We start from the raw sequence: 21,474 nt of genomic DNA on the forward strand, positions 1-21,474 counted from the left end.
GTGCGAGCGAGAGAGAACGCAAGGGGCACGAAACAGAGTATGTCCTTTTCTACGTGTATCTTTACCCCCACTTCTTAAATAAAGGCAAACGCTCGGTCTAGATATACTATGTCTATGCGTGAACCGTATATGTGTAATGCGCAGAGAGTTCTGCGCATTATATCTGAGCTGATTATATGATTTTGTGTTTACGCGTGTTTCTTGCTGGAAAGCTCCTTATGCCCGTATCAGACTACGCATTGAAAATTGAAGATTGAAGATTAAAGATTGGAATTTGATCAATCAGAACAAAAGGGACTAAAATTTCTTTATTCGATTGGTCAAATTTCAATCTTGAATCTTGAATCTCAATCTTCAATGCGTAGTCTGATACGGGCTTTAGTGCCGGTCTACAATAGGTGATTGAAGCCCTAAGCCTTAAGAAATTGACCAATCACAATCAAGTATGAGGAGAATACTCGATTGTGATTAGTCAATTTCTTAAGGCTTAGGGCTTCAATCACCTATTGTAGACCGGCACTCAAGGCCACTTCGACCAAATTTTGGTTAATGTAATCGTTTATTAACTTACAGGGCGAGCAAAAGTAGAATTTTAAAATTTGTATTATATTATATACGAGAATTTTATATAATGAAAAATTTTTATGTTGGTCCTCAATTTTCAATCCCAATGCATAGTCTGATACGGGTTTTACATTTGCCATACAAGTTTGTCGGACGTAACGATTGGCTATCGAATAAAAAATTCCTTGGATTCCTAGCAAAATTCTAAGAATTCTCTATTTGATAGCCAATCAATATAACAATAGGTTTGTAGAATGCGAAGTTGGGGATATAGGGCTTCTGGGGTTCTGCAAACTTCCCGCACGTATCAGCCAATCATTCAACTATGTTCTGACGAAGCTTGCATATGACCAATGAGATCTATTATCACAATTGACAGTGATCGAGAAACTTTTGATATTTTTCAGCTGATTATTTTGAATTTTCCGAATCGTCTATATTACACATATACATATATAATATGATAGCCTGCAAAAATCTCTGCATAAATATTATGAAAGAAAGGCAGATGCTAAATAGATATCTAAAAACTGTTGTAACCAAATGCAATTATTCAAGAACGGCGAACTCATCTTCGGAAAACGATGAGAAGACGACACATTTCGGTTTTCAAACGGTCAAGGAAAGTGAAAAAATGAAGGAAGGTAAATATTAGTTCCGTCACAAACATTTTTTTTTTTTTTCTGTATGGAAAGTTGATAAATATTTTTACAATTTATTAGACGTAGTTTTATATTAAAGATTGTATACATTTAACGTTCTTTATTAAAGTTTTTTATTAACGTTTTATATTAAAGATTGTAGACAATTTAATTGCAAATTATTCTTTTTTTTTCAGTGTATACTGTATTTGAAAATGTTGCCAATCATTACGACATAATGAATGATGCAATGAGTATGGGTATCCATCGTATTTGGAAAGATATCTTTGTACAAGAATTAGGACCGACTCATGGTACCCATCTCTTGGATTCTGCCGGTGGCACAGGCGACATTACTTTTCGGTATATGAACTTTTTAAAGAGTACACCAAATCCACAAGCTATACATAGCCATGTAACTGTGTGCGATATTAATCAACATATGCTAGACGTTGGGAAAGAACGAGCAAATAGGCTAGGTTTGTCACAGGACAGTAATTGCAGTATTACTTGGAAGCAAGAGAATGCAGAAAATCTCTCTTTTCTCGAGGAATCTTTCACCGCTTATACCATAGCGTTTGGAATAAGGAATGTAACACATATTGACAAGGTGTTTATAATACACTGGATTTACTCATTAATTATTTATATAATATAAAGGTACATTAAAAGTAATTATTTCATTATATGCTACAATATATGCTGTCACTTTTAATGAACTTGTAAAGTTAGATTTATATTTTTTAGTCTTTAAGGAATACTTAAATTGCAGGTATTGTCGGAGGCATACAGAGTTTTACAGCCAGGAGGAAGATTTTTATGCCTGGAATTTAGCCATGTCAATAGTGGAACTTTACAATGGTATATGTGCTTTGAATTGATAGAAAACTATAACATGCGAAACAATAATATGTATAGACTAAACTGTAGTAAAATTTTCTCAAATATTTATTTTAGGCTGTATGATCAATATTCTTTTCAAATAATACCTGTGATGGGACAATTGATCACAGGGCAATGGAAAGCCTATCAGTATCTTGTAGAAAGCATAAGAAGATTTCCAAAACAAGAAGATTTCAAAGTAAAGTCTCTATATTTATTTTAATTTTATTATTTTTACTTGTTACATGTGAACTGTAATAACATGCTGTAGCATCGAGACATTTTTTAAAATTGTATAATATAATTTTTTTATTTTAATTATTTTATGATTATCAAGCTTTTTGCTTCTACTATGTTATGTCTGAAAATTTGTTAATATAATCTTAGGTTTTAATTGCATATTTATCATATTTTATTATATTTTTAGGACATGATCGAGACTGCTGGATTTAGAAATGTGACTTATAAAAATCTAACTTGTGGTGTAGTAGCTATCCATTCAGGCTTTAAACTATAAATAAAATAGTTTGTTAATGGAAAAAAAAAAGGAAAACGAAGAAACAATATTATAATATATCAAAGGTAAAATATGCAATAACATGTTCCTTTATCTTTAATCAAAATTATTTATTTCTTTTAAAAAAAGAATTGTATTATTTCTATTAATTATTTAATTATACACACTATGTAAGGAACAAAAGAGAGAGAGTATATATACATATATATATATATATGTACATATATGCATTTCATTGTTATTTTATCACAATTTTGCCATTAATTTATCATTTTAATTGCAATATATAATAATTCAAATTTTGCTTTTATCAGTAATTATTCTTTGCAATTGAGTATAATTTCTTTGCGCGCGTCGCAGAAATTACTGTCTGAAAGCCCATTTCGCTATGCTCTATTGTATATTTGGGCTGCCACCTGTCCGAGTGTGAAATTCGCTTGCTTACTGCGTAATCGCTCTACGTTTGTAACTCGCTCTATTGCGTAAGAGTCGTGCGACTCTTGGGTGCTTGGGTGATGCTCGAGGTGATGCGACCAATGGTGCCCCTATCGCGATTTACGTTACTACGCATTTCTACGCAGGTCTTTTCCGCGGATCGTTTTTTTCGCAATACAAGGACCTGAGGATGTAAAGAAGTACGAGTGAAAATTTTAAGAAACGAGAGTTACTCCAAAATCACATGATTCGTTTTTCAGGATTTACAGCTCTTGACATTCAAATCAATTCTACATGAGAATATAATGTCGCGTTTGCGAATTTCACTCTGTTATAAATTATATATATATACATATATATTTGTAAGCGAATGACGATCATTTTTTTCTCGTGCACACAAACTAACTTGTAATATATTGAAATTTTAATATATATTGATTTTGATTGAACAAAAAGGTGAAGAAGGGAAACAAATACTGGCTAATTTCTTCAGAGGAAGATACAACCGAATTTGTGTTCTGCAAGATAGCAGAAAATTTTTAAGCATAAAATTGTATCGAGATAAGAGAGTTCGAAGACGCAATATATGGAAATTACAGCGAGATATGAAATAGATTATGAGGGTGCGAAGAACGCGAAAGAAGGAAGCTTCGACATGTCGACGGAGACGACCCAGTGAGAGAAGCCTATCGTATCGTGTCAACAACGACAACGACGCGCATCGAAGGCCGTCGTGGCGAGGGGGAATTCATTCTGCGTGGCGTAATATCTACATGCGTCATGCGGTATGCTTTCTCTCTAGGAGGTGAAAATTCTTAACTTTCTTCGACTATAGAAACATTCCTATCTATCTATGTATCTACCTCGGTACCGATGATGCTTTGCCGCACTCTTACAGCTTTTCAGCTCTTATTCGTCTGTTATTGACGCGTCTCTCCCTTGCCTCTCGGAGGTATGTTACTGGCGCTTACAGTGATTTCCCTTTGATCAATATCGCGCGATACATTATATTTTTCACGATAAATTAGATTTACGGTTTTTTTATTTTTACAGTTCATGTTCCCTTTTAGAGATACATGCATTCCCTGAGCGTATTTCTCTCTGGGAATCTTTCGATAAATTATTCGCAACATATGCAACATATATTGTATATATATGTAGTGCTACGATATTAGCAGTTAATATAATATTATACCTTCGAAAAGAAAAATATTTTATATCGTAAAATAATTGAAACTCTTATAAACGGAGATATAATTTACCGAGTGAGATGAATTAGATAGTTCTTAAAGCGGAAGAAATCGAGCGAAGATGCAAAGACTATTCTCGCGATGCAGCTTCTTGTTGCATATATCGATTTTCCTGACCCCGATGATCTCGCGTACCCCTTCCGCCTTGGATACTTCCTAGAAAGTATATAATGCCTCGTTACCGCTTCGGTCTATGGTTTATATCCATCTGCCAGTGAGGGAATCGACGTTGCATTATTATACAACACGCCGTTTCTCATGATATCCCGCATACGATCATCTCTCCGAGAAGCATTGCTTTCAGATAGATTCGGATGAGTAAGCAAAAATTGCGTCATATGCATTAAATATTATATTCGTAGGAGATAAAATTTCAATCTTAGTAACTGAGTTTAGAATTAATACAAGCCTATAATAATACAATCACCGATCGTGCGAGAAAGGATATTACATATATATATATATATATATATATAATTGTCTCAATAAATTTTACTTTAAATTATAACAAATTTTGAAAAAATGTAAAATATCACTTTTAAGTTTCTCCTATAGCGCATCTAACGTCATCTAAACTTATCTAAAAGTATACATGAAATGTAACATTTTCCTCTATCTGTTATAAAAACCAGGTAGCAAGAGGGATAAGATTTTATTCGAAAGTATTAGTGAGTACGATGATAGATATTGCAAAAAACTCGGCTCTTCGTGCGCCAATTACTTCACCCATTAAAGGACGAATCGTGTCCGGGTTACATCAGCAGATGCGAGAATTACGCGATGATTGCACCGATTAATCGATAGTAACACGGCGAACACCGGAGTCGCGGGTTCCCAGGGGCCGGGATCAAGGTGTTTCCGTTTCGCTGACGAACTCGCAAAAGTTTTAGAGAGCGAACGATCGGGACACGGAGACCTTTCGATATAGTAAATTCTAGTATATAAGGTGATCCGGGGAATTCGTCAGTACGATTCTTTTTTTTGTACACATATGCCTGATGCGACAAATGAAAATTTTTTCACACGATTTTCCAGAAGCTTGGAAAGATGCAAAAAGCGTTTTACGCAATATGACTTGTTGATTTAAGCGAAAATTCACGTATATGAATTTTAAGGTGATTTTACTTAACACTGGCATTAGGAATGAACGATTCGACATGGTGTTTATGACATTCGACAGCTAATAGTATTGGAAAGGAGAGAAAGTGTTAGACAGGGATAACTTGGCAGTCGGCGTTTACCTATATGTGGCGCTTCTCTTCGTGGCATTGCAATTATAAGACGATTGTCCGCGCGAAAATATTACACCAGACCAAAAGGAAAGATAAGATGATCGTGTGAAAGGAGAAAATTTTTATGTCAAATCTTCTCTTAATCACATCGTATCAATATCGGCGATCATCGCGCTTAGTCTTACAGAGCTTACAGAGATTATACGTGTGTCATATACATATATATCGTCTTTTCATATAATTCAAATTATAATTTAATTTAATCTTGTATAATCTAAATTTTTTCATGATTTTATAATAATTATAAAATAATTTATTATAATAATTTAATTTAATTTAATTACTAATATAATAACGTAATTAAATTTTTCATATAATTTATTACTCTTCATAGTTTTAAATAAAAAATCAGACACTCGAATTGAGATATTTGCGTGATTACAGACGCAGGATCATGCCTCGAGGTCCCCAAATAAAATTCGAAAGATACGATGAGAGCTGGGGGAGCAGAGAGTGCTAACGAATGAAGAATCTCGGTGTCCTCGCTCTTACTAAGCGTTCGCGTAGACCGAGTAAGAGCGAAGGGGCATGCAATTAAACTGCGTAAGGCCTCCGTAAGTGAATGGGTAAATCGTATCTCGTGCTTCACCGGTCCCGCGCGATTCGACCGGACGTCCCGAGACCGCCAGCAAAGCGCTCGAAGGTAGAAAGGTAGATGATCCTTAGTTGCCGAATAGAAGACAGAGACTGTTCTCTCGGGAATCGCGAGAGAAGTATTTCAATGAAAAATAATTTAAATGCCGAGAGGACCGGGGAACCAAACACACACACATGTATATATATATATATATATATATATATATATATATATATATATATATATATATATATATATATATATATATATATATATATATATATATATATATATATATATATATATATATATATATATATATATATATATATATATATATATATATATATATATATATATATATATATATATATATATATATATATATATTGTCGCAATTACGCCTTGAGGGTCAAAAGTACCTTTTGACGTAAGAAGACATTTATGCTGAAATTTCGTCACGAGTTACGTTTCTCATGCGAGAAATGGTTTATTCGTAGTATTATAACTCACTTGTCGAGTATCACGTTATTCGGAGCCCATCTCGGGGGCCTGTATCTCGCGGAGCGAGATGGGATATTTCGCGTGCATATATAGGATCGTACCCTCGACCGTTTCGACCCTCGTCGTTGCCCCCCTGTTGCTCGATATGCTCTACTACACAAATACTGAAACGAAGATACAATCTAGCATCGCCCGCAAAATCGAGCGAGTTTTCCTATCTCGCGTCCTACCTTCGAGCTCTAACGAGTTCTTACGATCGCTCGATTACGCGCGTCTCTCGCAATAAATATTGCGCAATATTAATTTATATCTCTCGTACTCTCTCCCTTTCTTTTTTTATACGCGAGAAAAATTCTTTCTCGTCGACGTTTCGATAAGGAAACTATCGATCTTCCCAGAGTTCGCGTGTGTTACGTCATATTTATAATTTGCAGCAGATTTGTTATATATATATATATATACATTGCAATTATAAGACGATTGTCCGCGCGAAAATATTACACCAGACCAAAAGGAAAGATAAGATGATCGTGTGAAAGGAGAAAATTTTTATGTCAAATCTTCTCTTAATCACATCGTATCAATATCGGCGATCATCGCGCTTAGTCTTACAGAGCTTACAGAGATTATACGTGTGTCATATACATATATATCGTCTTTTCATATAATTCAAATTATAATTTAATTTAATCTTGTATAATCTAAATTTTTTCATGATTTTATAATAATTATAAAATAATTTATTATAATAATTTAATTTAATTTAATAACTAATATAATAACGTAATTAAATTTTTCATATAATTTATTACTCTTCATAGTTTTAAATAAAAAATCAGACACTCGAATTGAGATATTTGCGTGATTACAGACGCAGGATCATGCCTCGAGGTCCCCAAATAAAATTCGAAAGATACGATGAGAGCTGGGGGAGCAGAGAGTGCTAACGAATGAAGAATCTCGGTGTCCTCGCTCTTACTAAGCGTTCGCGTAGACCGAGTAAGAGCGAAGGGGCATGCAATTAAACTGCGTAAGGCCTCCGTAAGTGAATGGGTAAATCGTATCTCGTGCTTCACCGGTCCCGCGCGATTCGACCGGACGTCCCGAGACCGCCAGCAAAGCGCTCGAAGGTAGAAAGCAGATTTGTTATATATATATATATATATACGCATATATCTTTTTCTTTTTCTTTACCAAGACTGAAACGCGCCGTTTTCCAAGCCACGCGTTATCCGTGGATCTCGAAAGGATTTCACTATCTCGGGAGCGCGCGACGAGAGAAGCTTAGCGTTTTGCCTCGCGGGAACCGTGAAATTTATGAAAATATCCTACCATTATCGTTATATATTCTAAGATATAAGAACGTATAATACGTAGGTAGTACAAAGTTGAACGTTACGTGCATGTTACCGCGTTGCGTAACGGTCGCGGAAAAAGAAGCGCTTCTTGCACGATATATATTCGCAACGAACGTGACGTAGGAGGAGTTTAATTTGCCCGTAATGTACGTGACGCAAATTACGTTGGGTTTACATTTCATGCTACGCTAGTTTACGACCGATTTCATTCAGATAATAGTTTTCCATACCATTTTTATCGCGAGACTTTTTCTCACACCGCAAAGCGCGGTCCACGCTACTTCCTCTCTTTTCTTTCTTGCTTTTATGCTTCTTTATCAACAATTAACGCGCTCGACAGGAGATAACCCAGACAGCACAAGGATGTCCTTAGGACGTCCAAAGGGCATCCAGGACATACATGTAGGATATCCTGAGGATATCCTATTTTAATCCTCGGATCTCCTCTGGATGTCCTGAGGAAGAATAAATGATAGCCGTACACTAGCCTCTAGAGAATCCAGGGAGATCCTGTGGAACACCTTAAGGATTTCTATAGGATATGTTAGGGATATTTTTCACACGTTAAAAAGAACAAATTCTAAAATTTAAATATAAATTAAGATTGCGTTCTGTTATTTACTGCCAATACTAAAAATCTAATACTAAAAATAGTTCACGTTCTTTAATATTTGAGGTTTTCGTGCTGTACATAAATATTTTAGGTTTGGCTTCCGGGTTTAAGTCGTGTAATATTTTCAAAACAATCCAATATCTGAATTCCCTATGTTGGGATTGCATCAGAAATTGAACTGATAGAAAATAATTATATTTTTAATTTCCTGTTAGTTGCTCTTTGCAAGCTTTATATAATTCTCATGACCAAATCTCAAATACGAGTTTGCGCGTTGCATAGCGGTAAACAAACGAACTAGCGGTTGAATACTATTTTTTGTAAAGTTTTTGGAATGTTGCGCATAGTAACATTTCTCATAAATTATTAAATAAATAATAATTTTGAATATGTGAAAATGTGCGCATCAAATTCAATTATGATATTTATATTAAACGAAATTAATGTTAACAGTTAATTGCACATGTATATGTCCTCTGGAAATCCAAAGGACATTCAATATAATAGACAGGGCAGACATCCAGGGGTTATCCAGGGGACATTTATAGGACATTAATACTTATTACAATACTTAAAATTTCTAAATTATATTAAATAGCCTACATAACCGAAAGTAATCATGTATGCATATTAAATTTTCATAAAATATATTTATAATAATATCTTAAAACATCCTACAAATATCCTGAACCATCCTGGACATATTCAGGATGATCCTGAGGACGTTTTGTGCTGTCTGGGAAGTTCTTGATTTAGAACGTGCTCAAAAACACGAAGAAAGTGAGCTATAATTTATCAACATTTTGAAATTTAAACAACGTTCCTGTCGCGAGGAATGCACTGGAGAAAAAGTATCGTTAAAGAAATTAATGCAGTGAATCTTCTACGAATGGTTCGCGATTTATGATTTCTCTCCTTAATTCACACGATGCGTGGATGGATTGATCGATGGGATTCTCTTTCTCTTTCTTGCACACTCGTCCTCGGCCTCGATGGCCATTGCCGATCGGAAAATCCCAAGAGCGATCGATAAGGATCTAGATCTGCCGGATGTGTTGTCGTGAGGTGAAGAGAGAGAGAGAGAACACGACGAAAAAAAGGGGAGGAAAAGATGCACCGCTGCCGTTTTTTCTCTTCGTTGGGAAAGTTTTTTGATTCCTTCTGGATCGAGAAAAAAGAGAGAAAAGAAGGAGGAAAAAGGAAAGAAAGGAAGAAAGAAAAGACGCATCTTCGCGCACATGCACACATCGAATATTCGGGTCAAATGGACGCTCTCTCTCTTTTTCTCTTCGTCTCAGGAAGAAGCAACTTTTTGCGCGGAAGGAAGACTTTCGATTTCGCAACAAAGGTTGACGATAATTTAGCGACGCGACCGGTCGAGAGTACTACAATTTTTCGTTCTAACATCTATTAGACGAAAGAAACATCTGTTTTTTTTTTAACGCTATCTGTCATCGCGATTATATATATGAAAACGATAGAGATAGAGATTCGCTAACGATTGTGTCACCTGCGACTAGAATCTCTCCTTGCTCAGTCTTTATTTTAAGCTATTATTTCTTTTTCCTTTTAATTATTCTTATATTAATCAAACTTCTTATATTATTATATATATTTACATTTTTTGTTTTCACCCGGAACTAAAAGGTGTGTATGTATCTGGCTAGCACACACGTAAATTTAATTCATATTAATAATAATTACCAATATAAAGTTTACGAATAAAATAAATTCGTTTCGGAACATCCGAAAAGATCGAACTTATTTGAATTTTCTTTTCACTCCATTTCCGTCTGATTCACATATCGCCGTTGAACTAGAAACCCGGAGCTGCCTAGAACCTGCAGGGAGACTTGCATCATTATTATGTCATTCTTGAATCGCTCTCCGAAACTATATACACAGCCTCTCCTCGTCTACTATATCCACGCGCACGTGTAGGACCTCGTACGTGCGTGAGAGGATACCGTCATCTAGCAAGGCTAACTTTTCGTCGGCCGATGGGTCGCACGGTGAGTCCGAAAGCGGAGAACTCGTTCCGCTCATGATCTACTTATCGTGTTGAGGGCGAAGGCACCTCGTGTCATCGCGAAACGAGAGTCGGCACGTGCCTGAAAAGAATTTTTTCAACTCTAGATTTTGATCACATTGTTCGATGGCGATATTTCGAGAAATGAGAAAAAAAAAAGGGGATTAACTGATCTCTTTTTTCCCCCCTCTGTTTGCCTCTTTCTCATATGTAAGACTCTTCCACGAGGAACGCGGCAACCGAAATTTTTAATTTCTCTCTTAACTGCTCGCTTCCTACTCTCCGAATGATCGCGGAAGTAGCCAATTCCATTGTTTCGACTTCAGGTGGCGGAAAACAATTCGGTTACCGTGAATTAAATACTTAGTCAATCGCGGGGTGTCTTACAAAAAAAATGAGATAAACGTTTATGTAGATCTCTATGCACAATGAAAGCCTCATTCGAAGCTTGACCGATTCTTGATAATCGTACAAAAAAATTTATAATGATAGTTTTGTTGTTGTAAATTTTTTTATAGACTTTACAATACAGGAGAATAAAACCTTTTTCAGCAACAACTCTTTTCGCTCTTAAATCTTTCGTGAATCGGTATTGCAATATTTTTTTTATATCATGGTATGTAAATGTAAATTATATAAATTTTTCAAGTAGCTGTTAAATTTTTATACATATAATATAATATAATATATATAATATATATAATATAATCGAACGAAATTGGTCCAGACGAACGTTCCATGGATTCCGAGCATCTCTTAAACGTACCAAATGCACTTTCTACGAGATCGCATCGAAACTCCGACGCTTTTTAAGTACGTGTAATGACACGCACAGCTGTAATAATTTTTTCAAATTTCTTTATAACAATTTCAATATTTTCCCATGCAAAAACTAACATTTAATATCGGTTATTGTTATCGTTTATGATTCTGTGTTTCAGCATGCTACGTGGAGATCGCATGAAGTCACATACCTATAATAAAAAACTCTGAGAGATTTTTATTTTAATAATATTTCTGGTCGATGATAATTTGTCAATTCATCTGACTGCAAAAATCTGAAATTGAAGAAAACAACGTTTTCGTGAGCAGCGAATATTAAATGCAGATATATAAAGTTGTAGGAAATGGACTGAAACTCTTTTATGGGCCAACACAGTAAACCGCAGTGTAATTTACGGAGATCGTGCGTATATGATTTTTTTTTAAATATATCTGCGAGATATTATGACATTACTTGCGTAAAAGTTTTATAGTGACTGCGCGAAACCGTCAGAATTCATCTTTCGCGACTTTATAAAATCTGACACTCGATAAAATCTCTATCTTTATACATTTATGTATAATATTTAATTTTAATAGCATGTGTATATCATGTTGATAATAACGTTACGCATTATATTGTATGAGGCACGTCTTTTATGTATGAACATATGTGTTTAAGAGTGTCATGTTATCATCAAAATTAATAGAAACCTCTCAGCCAGATCAATAGCAATAATAAAAATCGTTTCGTCGAAAGATCGGCTTTTGTTAGCCGTTATGGTATCATGTATAACAAAGAGGCACAACTAGATAAAGTCTCATGATACACTCATAATAAAATGTCCTACAGACGAGCACATTTTTCACGCTTGTTTGTCATCGAAATCCACGCTATACGTGACGTACATGTATCATAAACGATCCTATCCGAATCGAATGGATGAATTTCAACGAAAGTACAGAGACAAATTTGTTTGATGTGCACGCGAGTCTGTCTTCTCACAAGAAGAAGCAAGAGTTGGAGAAAAGAAAGAGGAAAAGAGAGAGAGAGAGAGAGAAAGAGCGATTTGCAATAGCTCCGTCGCATCTCATAGGTGATGGGTCGAGGCATCGAGTGGGGCCCAGACTGGCCCGTATAAAAGGGGGCTTCAAGACATCCGCGGAGCATCAGTCCTCAAATCAAGGAACGGCAGCAACCATGAGGGCATTCGTGGTGAGTAGCGCGACGAATTTCTCGTTTCTTCGATTTCACGTTCCTCCTTCCACATTCTCTTCCTTCTTCTGTCATCTCTTCTTTTTCCTCTCACCGTTCGTTTAATCAGATTTCCCTCTCTATTTCTCTCTCTCTCTCTCTTTCTCTTCGGATACGGGAACCGGCTACGTGAAAATAAGGCGAGATTTCTCGGAGAGGTTGAGAGAAATCGTGGATGAGAGAAACGAAGAGAAACAAAATTCGTACGAGATCGAGATCGTGATCGGGGGTTCCATCCCCGGGAGGGGGGAGGCGGGAGGACGCGCGGGAGAAAGTAAAAGGGTGGGGAGGGTGCACGGGGGGCATTGTGTGCGGTGTCAATGTACTCCGTGATAGTGACCAACCTGGGAACCGGTTCAGTGATTGTGCTACTTCTCTAGTTTCCGTTCACGCGAGATTAAAAGAAAAAGAATTAAATATCGAGATTATCTCTCTCTTTCTCTCCATCTCTCCCTCTCCTGATTTACGTAACACGTCAATGACGTGGAACGCGGCTGATGGCTAAACGAAAAGGATGCATTCTTCGTGCTCGTTAATCCACCGCCGCTTCTTTTCCGGAAATGTCTTTAGATATGTTTATCGCTTAATTCTCGAAAACTTGAAAACGTACGAGATAATAATACAGAGAGTTCATTATTTTGAAAATTTAGATGAAGCGTTTCACGTCTTCGACATATATATACACGTATATTATATTATCTTATAAAATGCGTAAAAAAATCAAGAATTTATTAACATATCAAATAGACAATATATCTTTATCATTTGTTTTTCGAAAAATATTGAGAGAATGTTATGAGAGACCTTAATAACCGTATCCTCTAATTTCAAAATATAACAAACAATTTCCGTGATTATAATGAATTGTACAGAAAAAGTAAAAAATATATCCACATAAAAGAGATAAATATTTAAAATAATACAAAACGATATATATCGCTAATAAAATCGATTTTTTTTCCTCAATCGCAGATCCTGGCGCTCGCCGCCACGGCGATGGCGCGGCCGGAAGCCGGATACCCTTACAGCCAACCGAGCAATAGCTACGGTGCTCCCGGAGGTGGTTCCATCGGCGGAGGTTTCGGCGGAACTGGCGGTGGAATCGGCGGTCTTGGTGGCGGACATGGCGGTGGTCTAGGAGGTGGATTCGGCGGCGGTTCCGGTGGTGGATTCGGCGGCGGTGGCGGTGGCGGTGGCGGATTCGGCGGCGGATTCGGTGGCGGTGCCGGTGGTGGTGGCGGTGGCGGATTCGGCGGTGGATTCGGAGGTGGCGATTTCGGCGGCGGATTCGGAGGCGGAGGCTCGCTCATTCAGAAACACATCTACGTTCACGTGCCGCCCCCGGAGGCACCCGAGGACAGACCAATCAGGCCGATCGCACCACCGGCCCCAGCGCAGAAACACTACAAGATCATCTTCATCAAAGCGCCTACTCCACCGACCCCGACCGCACCTGTAATCCCGGCGCTACCGCAGCAGGATGAACAGAAGACTCTCATCTACGTCTTGGTGAAGAAACCCGAGGAGGCACCCGAGATCAACTTGCCCACCATCACACCCACTCAGCCCAGCAAACCGGAAGTCTACTTTATCAAATACAAGACGCAGGTAAGGGGGATGAAAATTATCCTGGCGCACGATGTAACATTGTTTAAACAGAAAGCGAGAAAATCCTAAATTGGAATTTCCCTTTAATTTCCCTCTCTTATGCATTGCAGAAGGAAATCACCGGTGGCGGCGGCGGCGGCGGCGGCGGCGGTCACGGTGGTGGCATTGGCGGTGGAATCGGAGGTGGAATCGGCGGTGGAATCGGCGGCGGTATCGGCGGCGGTATCGGCGGCACCGGCATCGGTGGCGGAATCGGCGGCACCGGACCGAGCGGACCCAGCACGAATTACGGGGCACCCGGTGGGTCCGGGCCATACTAGTCAATTCACCGCTACCCCAAAAGTCGCGGCCCCTCCGTCCTTCTCCTCCATCATTCACCGACACACACGCATACACCGCTCAACACATACCTCTAACATGATCAGCGACGATGATACTTGCCGTATTGACGTATCGCTGTATTGTATATCGCGCGATCGCCGAGAGAAAAAGACGACAACAATGATAAAGACGGCGATGATGATGACGATATTGAATACGATGACGACGACGACGATGATAGTGATGATGAGAATAATGATGATGTTGATATCGATGATCATAACGACGACTACCATGATGATGATGATGACGACGATAATGATGACGATGATGCTGATTACGACGACTAGAGCGAGGGAGAGATGTTTTTTATACTTATTTTTTGCAAGAAAACGGTGGCGAAATAAAGCTTTTTTATGTATTTTTACATAAAACCATGTCTACATTCTCAACTCATTGTATACCCTTGCGATCCGATTTTCGTCGGTTTTTCGTTTGCACGGATAATATATCCGTGCAAACAATGAGATTTTGAAAAAATCGTGGACTCTCATCGTACGCGCTCTTCTCTTCCTGGAAATTCGAAACCTCGTTTGACCGCCATTTTTACGGACCATCAATTTCACGCCGATCGATGACGTGATTAATTAATCCCGATAGTCTTCTCTAGTTGCGCGATTAGCGGTATCGTTATTTCACGATTGTTAAACGACATGCTTTGTATACAACAAGGGATAAAAATCTGTACCATTCACACTTGTTCTTGGTGGCATTTCGGGCACCAAGCTTTGTCAAGTAAGCAAGTGCCATGGCATTAATTTCCCGCGGTATCTTCCTTTCTCAGCGCGTTCTCAGTTTCCGTATGAGAACGCGCCAAGTATTGCGTGACAATGGCAACAATTCTCGCCGATTCTCATTTCAAGAGAAAGAGAGAAAGAGAGAGAGAAGAGACGGAAAACATTGCTGCCACATTTATCTCTTTCCGAAAAGGTAGCGCATCTCCTCGCGCGAGGAGAAACTTTCACTGCTCCTAAACAACCGCTAATCCAGAGACGAGAGCGATGCTCGTCGCCGGATTTCGTCCAGCCGTTTCACTTGCTTCTCTCTCTTTCTCTCTCTTTCTTTCTTTCTCTCTCTCTCACTTATTTGACGCGTCAACTTCTGAAGGAATCTTCATGAGCTAATTGACGATGATTCGATGAAACGTCCACGAAATGGCACAAGAGAAGATTTCCCTCATTCGTGTATGTGTAGGACATGTGCAAAATTTGCATGCATGCGAAGACAGGGAGACAATTTAAATTATTCAAATGCCGCAATGTCTTTTGCGTGTCGCGGATTCAAGATGATCTCGCGAAACGAGATGATAACTCAATTGCTTTCGAGTTAGAAAGAGAAAAACATGTGTTCTCTATATTTGATGACTTACTTTCATCATACGCACAACACATTTGCATTAATCTGTCAAAGGAGAAAAAAAGAGAGAGAGAGAGAGAAAAAGCGCGTCGGTTATATTTTGCCGAGCGTAATGAAAAACCGTAATGCAGCTCGTACATACGTATACGTCGCGCATGAAACAGCTGTTTGCTACTTGAAATCGCCTGGGGGGAAAGATGAGACAGCGGGCGAAAGCGCGCGAGTCTCCTCCGCTCATTGACACGAGAGTTTAACGGGAGAGAGGACGAGAAAACGAATGAAAAGGAAGAAAGGGAAGCTCGCCAGCGGTATTCCGTATATGTATGTGTTTTGTGCTATCTCTCTCTCTCTCTCTCTCTCTCTCTTTCTCTCACAGCTCACGTACACGCGACAACTATGGAAAATACAGAACGACAATTCAAATCGCTTCGAATTCACGGCACGGCAAATAAATCAAGTCTCTCCTACGTTGCTTTGAATTCTAGCCGCTGCTTTTGCCTTTCCGGGTTGAGTCAGCTGGAACGGAACGAAACGTCAAAGAAGAGAATCGCGCTTCTAACTCATATAGTATATAGATAGTTAAAACGGCTTATAATTTATAACATAGTTTTCGGAGCTTCGAAATGGTTTAACTTTTCATAAAAAAAATTATTCGCACAAAAAATAATTCTTTCTAAAATTTTAGAAAAAGATACGAAAAGAAAATGTGTATAAAAACATGATATTAAGGAGCAAAAATCCACGTGGGGAAACTATTTGTACGCGAAATACGGGAAATTGGAAGAGATTTGCGAGAAAAACGAAATAAAACAGGTGGAATGATGCGGGAGAGGGGGAGGGGTTGAATTAAAAGGGCATCATCGGAGCGGGAGGCCGCGTGTGACGGCACTCAGGTAATAGCCAGGAGGCAACTTTCACGGGAATCTCTCGCGCTCCTTCTCTCTCTGTTTTTTTAAATTTCTTTTTTCTACTCGAACGAGGAAGAGAGAAGGCAGGCAGAGACGAAAGGAAGGGAAGAAAAAAAACACTTTCGAAAGGTCAGACGACGGCCTCCTTCAAGAATCGGACGACTCCGATGCCGAAGGCCGTTATTCGGTCATTGTTTCTCCCGCGATCGTGATATCATCCGGTCGCGCGACGCTTGTATCCGAGCGTGAAAGCGTTCGTGATCTTTGTCTCCCTTTTCTCCCCGGGTTCTGTGTGACGAGACGAATACCTTTTTTAGATCGGCCACTTTTTCATCCTATCATTCTTTCGAATGCATCATTAAGTTGAAGTGTACATATATCGCTACGTAAAACTGACTTTGAGAGTAAAATCCGATATTGATATACGTCTGCGAGTTTCATAGAAAAATCTATTGTATCGATTAAATTTTAATAAAATGGAGAGAGAGAGAGAGAGAGAGTCGATCGATAATCAGGCGATAATAACACGTAAAATCACTCGAGCGTGGAAATTATGTTTATATAACACATTACGTTTGCGGGTAACCATGCGTTTATAATATCCTTACTATTATCTTTGGATACTTGTAATGTAGCTATTAAAGGCGAATGATCGCGATTAATTATTGGCGCAAAATATTAATCCTCCCTCAAGCAATGAACTCTTCGGTGTGTTTCATCGAAATAAATTTCGCGTTAGATGGGCAACGTCACGTACAAAATGCACAAGGAAGAAATTAACGCGGGAGATTCCCGTTGCCGCGAAGATCTCATCCCACGAGTTTAAGGACGAACGCCGCGCGATCACGCGCGTGCATTCAGCTAATTCATTAGCAGCATCGGAGATGCGCTCAAGAGGTCGAAAGATCACTTTCACTGCTCCGAGTTTCCCGATACCGTTCCACACGATCGCGCAACTCCGTCGCCTTTGCGGAAATCCGTTCACAATGAATGGGGGGTTTCTGAGAGTTCTTCGATACCGTTCATCTTATCGAGAGAGCGTTTTTTTTTTTCTTTTAAGAATGTTAACATTTTTATACCTTCCTCTTACTCCGGAAATCTTTTACGCAAGAATCTCAGTGTAATGAATTAGTGTAAAGAAAATATTTTCGAATAATTCGAATACTTAATCACACTGAGAAAAAAATGTTGTTGACTTGACTAAATTCGTCCAACTAATTTCTTTGTATTTCTTTAATTGAAATATTTAAGTATTTAAGTCAAATAAACGTCATGTTAGATTTAATATGTCGTATTTGATTTAAATATTTACATATTTCAATTAAAGAAATACAAAAAAATAGTAATTAGTTGGATAAATTTAGTCAAGTTAACAATCTTTTTTTCTCAGTGCATGCATACATATACCTTCCAGTCTACAGGCACTAATATATAAGATCGTTAATCGAGAGTTACAGAAATTCCAGCGAGGTTTTCGTACTCTCAAGGGGAAAATGGCAAAATTGCCGCGTCAATTGCGCTTTATGCGCGCGGGAATTTTTCAGCACGTTCCGAAAGGCACCGATAAAAATACGATTATGCGACGTTCGCACGGAGGGCAAAACTGTATAACTTTTCCCTCCCCGTGCAATCCGTGCATTTCTTACGTAAGAGACTCGAAGGATACCGTGTGCTCGCGCCGGACTACGTGCCAACGGCGCGATGAATGCGGCTCTCTGGACATAATATTCCTCGGATTCTCGTGGAGCGAGAACTCTCACGGGAACGTTAGATTGCAATTCGCGAACGAGCGAGCTACAATCCCGAATACGATGGACCGTGATGACACGCGCGCGCGGTGAAAGGTGCCGGGAGATTAGTGTACGTGCAGCATTATTTTTTCGCGGTATTCGGTGAGATACGACCGAAAATCGGACGAACATATCTCGGCAATAAAGCGTTTTACGTATGTCAGATGTAAATCGGGGATATAATACAAAAATATTATATATTTATTATGTATTATATTATTATATTAATAATATAAGAAACATATTTTGTAAAATAAAAATATATATGTTTCTTGTATATATTATATACATTGCGTTTCTTAACTCTTATCAGTTTAAGGAGGAATTGCACGGATCAGCTATGTCAAAAGTTAATAAATCTAATACATTTCAAAATATTCATGAATTTAACATTACACAAAGCACACTTTCAATCTTTTAAAATGAAAAAATTAATAATTAATTTATGAGTCAAAGTAAAGATTTGCCCTGTAAAATGTGATTTAATCTAAAAATCGTAAATATTATTTTATATCAAATTAACTTATTTATAATGACTAAAATATACGAAATATTACGAAATTTTTATAGTGACTACACACAAAAATTTAATCAATTTTATATTTTTAAGAGTTTAAAAATGTGTTTTGCGTAATGTCAAATTCATGAATATTGAAATGTATTAGATTTATTAACTTTTGACACAGCTGATCCGTGAAATTTCACCTTAAAGCAACGACGTATTCTGACAAACGTTAATCCTCACAACAGCGATTAATTAAACGGCTATTATATTAATTGTAATCTCTGAAACTTGTATTCAATTTCTACTCGATTTATTATCGGTGATTATCGGAATGAAAAATAAAGGTAACCGATGCGCTGCCGATCTCGCGCAATATGACAAAGCGATCATTCGCGTGACTAATGAGTATAGTAGCATAATAAGCCAACTATGTATTGCGTCACGTGCTCAAGTATAGTGCGCGAATTATCTCTTATTAATTCTTAGCTCAATATCTTATACACTGATTACGAATCTCGAAATAATTCGATTTTGTAATTTATTGACGTTGTAATTGTGTGCGCGTTATGAAATGAAAGGTTGCGAGAGACGACGAAGTAACAAAGATATATCTCGGCTTTTTTCTCAGATTCAAACTAACTGGTCTATTCTACTGTATAATCTAATAAACTATATAAAGTAACTTTAGTGTAACTTGTTATATATATTTCGACGCGTTCTTCTTCGCTCTCGTTTACAATGTGGCACACTTTTGCCACTGCTCTACTTAAATAAATATTTCGTTACAACAACAATATTCTTGTTGAAATTAATTTATAATTAATAAAAACGTAACGCCTTAAATAGTAAACTCACGTGATGAGACTCGAAATAAATTCTAATATTATATTGTAAATATATGGGGAGACGAAATTTATATATAGACTGGAACTTTTTTCTCGGAGTAAAAGGAAGAATTTTGCAAGATCGACATCAAACGGTCGCGGGAGAATCGTAGGAGGCTCATACACACAACGGCACTTTATGGCCTTTGTATTCGTGAACGTTCTTTCGTATACATATTACGTCACGACTAGCACGCTAAAGTAGGTGACCAGCGGGAACGAATCCAAGATGTGAGACGAGAGTCGGAGACGCTACCGGGTGAAAGCATGGGTCATCGTAAAGGCCAGGCAACGTGTTCTAGCCCGATACATCGCATATCAGCTCACAATTACATGAGCGAGCGCGAGTAAAATTCAATTCTTTGGCGACCGAAAGTCGCCGTTTCCTCGCTCCTTTCCTTCGGACGACGACATTACAGAGCACATTGCCACATATTCACATATTGCGAACACTTGCGCGTCTCGTACAACAAAACGTGTCCGCGCACCGGGAATTATGCATTAAACGCGGATGTTCCGCGAACGCGCGCCGCGTTTTTTTTTTCCCGTCGTTCGCGACGTAATCATCTCCACCAACATCCTCATTGAGCAAACAGTATTTTTAAAAATATTTTTAAAAATTTATAAAAAACATTTTTATGAACATTAAAATGATGAATTGAGTCCTCTTTTAATCATTAAAAAAATGTTTATATTAACATTTGTTATTTCAAACAAATATTTCATGTAAAATAAATAATTAATAAACATTAAATAAATATTATTTTTACAATCAATTGTACAACGTACAATTAATAAACAGTCAATATTAAAAATACATTTAAAAAATATTGTCTCATCTGCTCATTGGGTCGGCTTGTCGTCTCCGATTAATTCATGTATCCTGAATTAATTGTATAGTAGTATGTGTGAGAAGTTTTCTCGCTCTACAAGATATGTTTTTTTTTTATCTGATACATTTATAATTACGTACACAAATTGGCGAATAAAACAAGATTCTGATATCAAGATTTAAATTTGATGAACTTGGAATGTACAAATATATTTTTCCTCCACATAATATTTTCACATTGTGTTTCCTCAGTCGAATATTGTCGTCAAAATACGCACTGTACAAAAAGAAATGTCCTTTTAAATATAAATTAAATATTAATAGTAAAATGTTATTCAATTATGTTCTTTTCGAAGACTTAATAAGCAATTATAAGATTTATAGATTTAATTAGCTGATTAATTATGCAGAATCAATGTATAAATATGAAATATGAAATAATTAATATAAAAAATCAGATACATAAATTTAACATACTTTGAATAATTATATAGCTTTTACAATAACAACCAATGGAATAAATATTGATAT

The 21,474-nt window shown here is 37.4% G+C and overlaps 2 protein-coding genes across 2 annotated transcripts; both read left to right on the top strand.

Moving 5' to 3' along the window:
- The first annotated feature begins 907 nt into the window (after positions 1-907).
- Positions 908-4,420, top strand: LOC115245289 (2-methoxy-6-polyprenyl-1,4-benzoquinol methylase, mitochondrial-like). Its single transcript, XM_029823537.1, has 6 exons — positions 908-1,208; positions 1,403-1,815; positions 1,978-2,066; positions 2,163-2,286; positions 2,515-2,669; positions 3,496-4,420. The coding sequence occupies exons 1-5, from the start codon at positions 1,025-1,027 to the stop codon at positions 2,602-2,604; spliced, it is 900 nt and encodes a 299-aa protein (XP_029679397.1). The 5' UTR covers positions 908-1,024; the 3' UTR covers positions 2,605-2,669; positions 3,496-4,420.
- Positions 4,421-11,442: 7,022 nt separating this feature from the next.
- On the top strand, positions 11,443-14,894 carry LOC115245259 (probable H/ACA ribonucleoprotein complex subunit 1). Its single transcript, XM_029823493.1, has 4 exons — positions 11,443-11,475; positions 11,604-12,640; positions 13,652-14,287; positions 14,398-14,894. Exons 2-4 carry the CDS (start codon positions 12,368-12,370, stop codon positions 14,605-14,607), a joined length of 1,119 nt encoding a protein of 372 aa, XP_029679353.1. The 5' UTR covers positions 11,443-11,475; positions 11,604-12,367; the 3' UTR covers positions 14,608-14,894.
- Positions 14,895-21,474: the final 6,580 nt, after the last annotated feature.

Source organism: Formica exsecta, unplaced genomic scaffold (assembly GCF_003651465.1).
Source record: "Formica exsecta isolate Colony F162 unplaced genomic scaffold, ASM365146v1 scaffold933, whole genome shotgun sequence".
NCBI classification, from domain to species: domain Eukaryota; kingdom Metazoa; phylum Arthropoda; class Insecta; order Hymenoptera; family Formicidae; genus Formica; species Formica exsecta.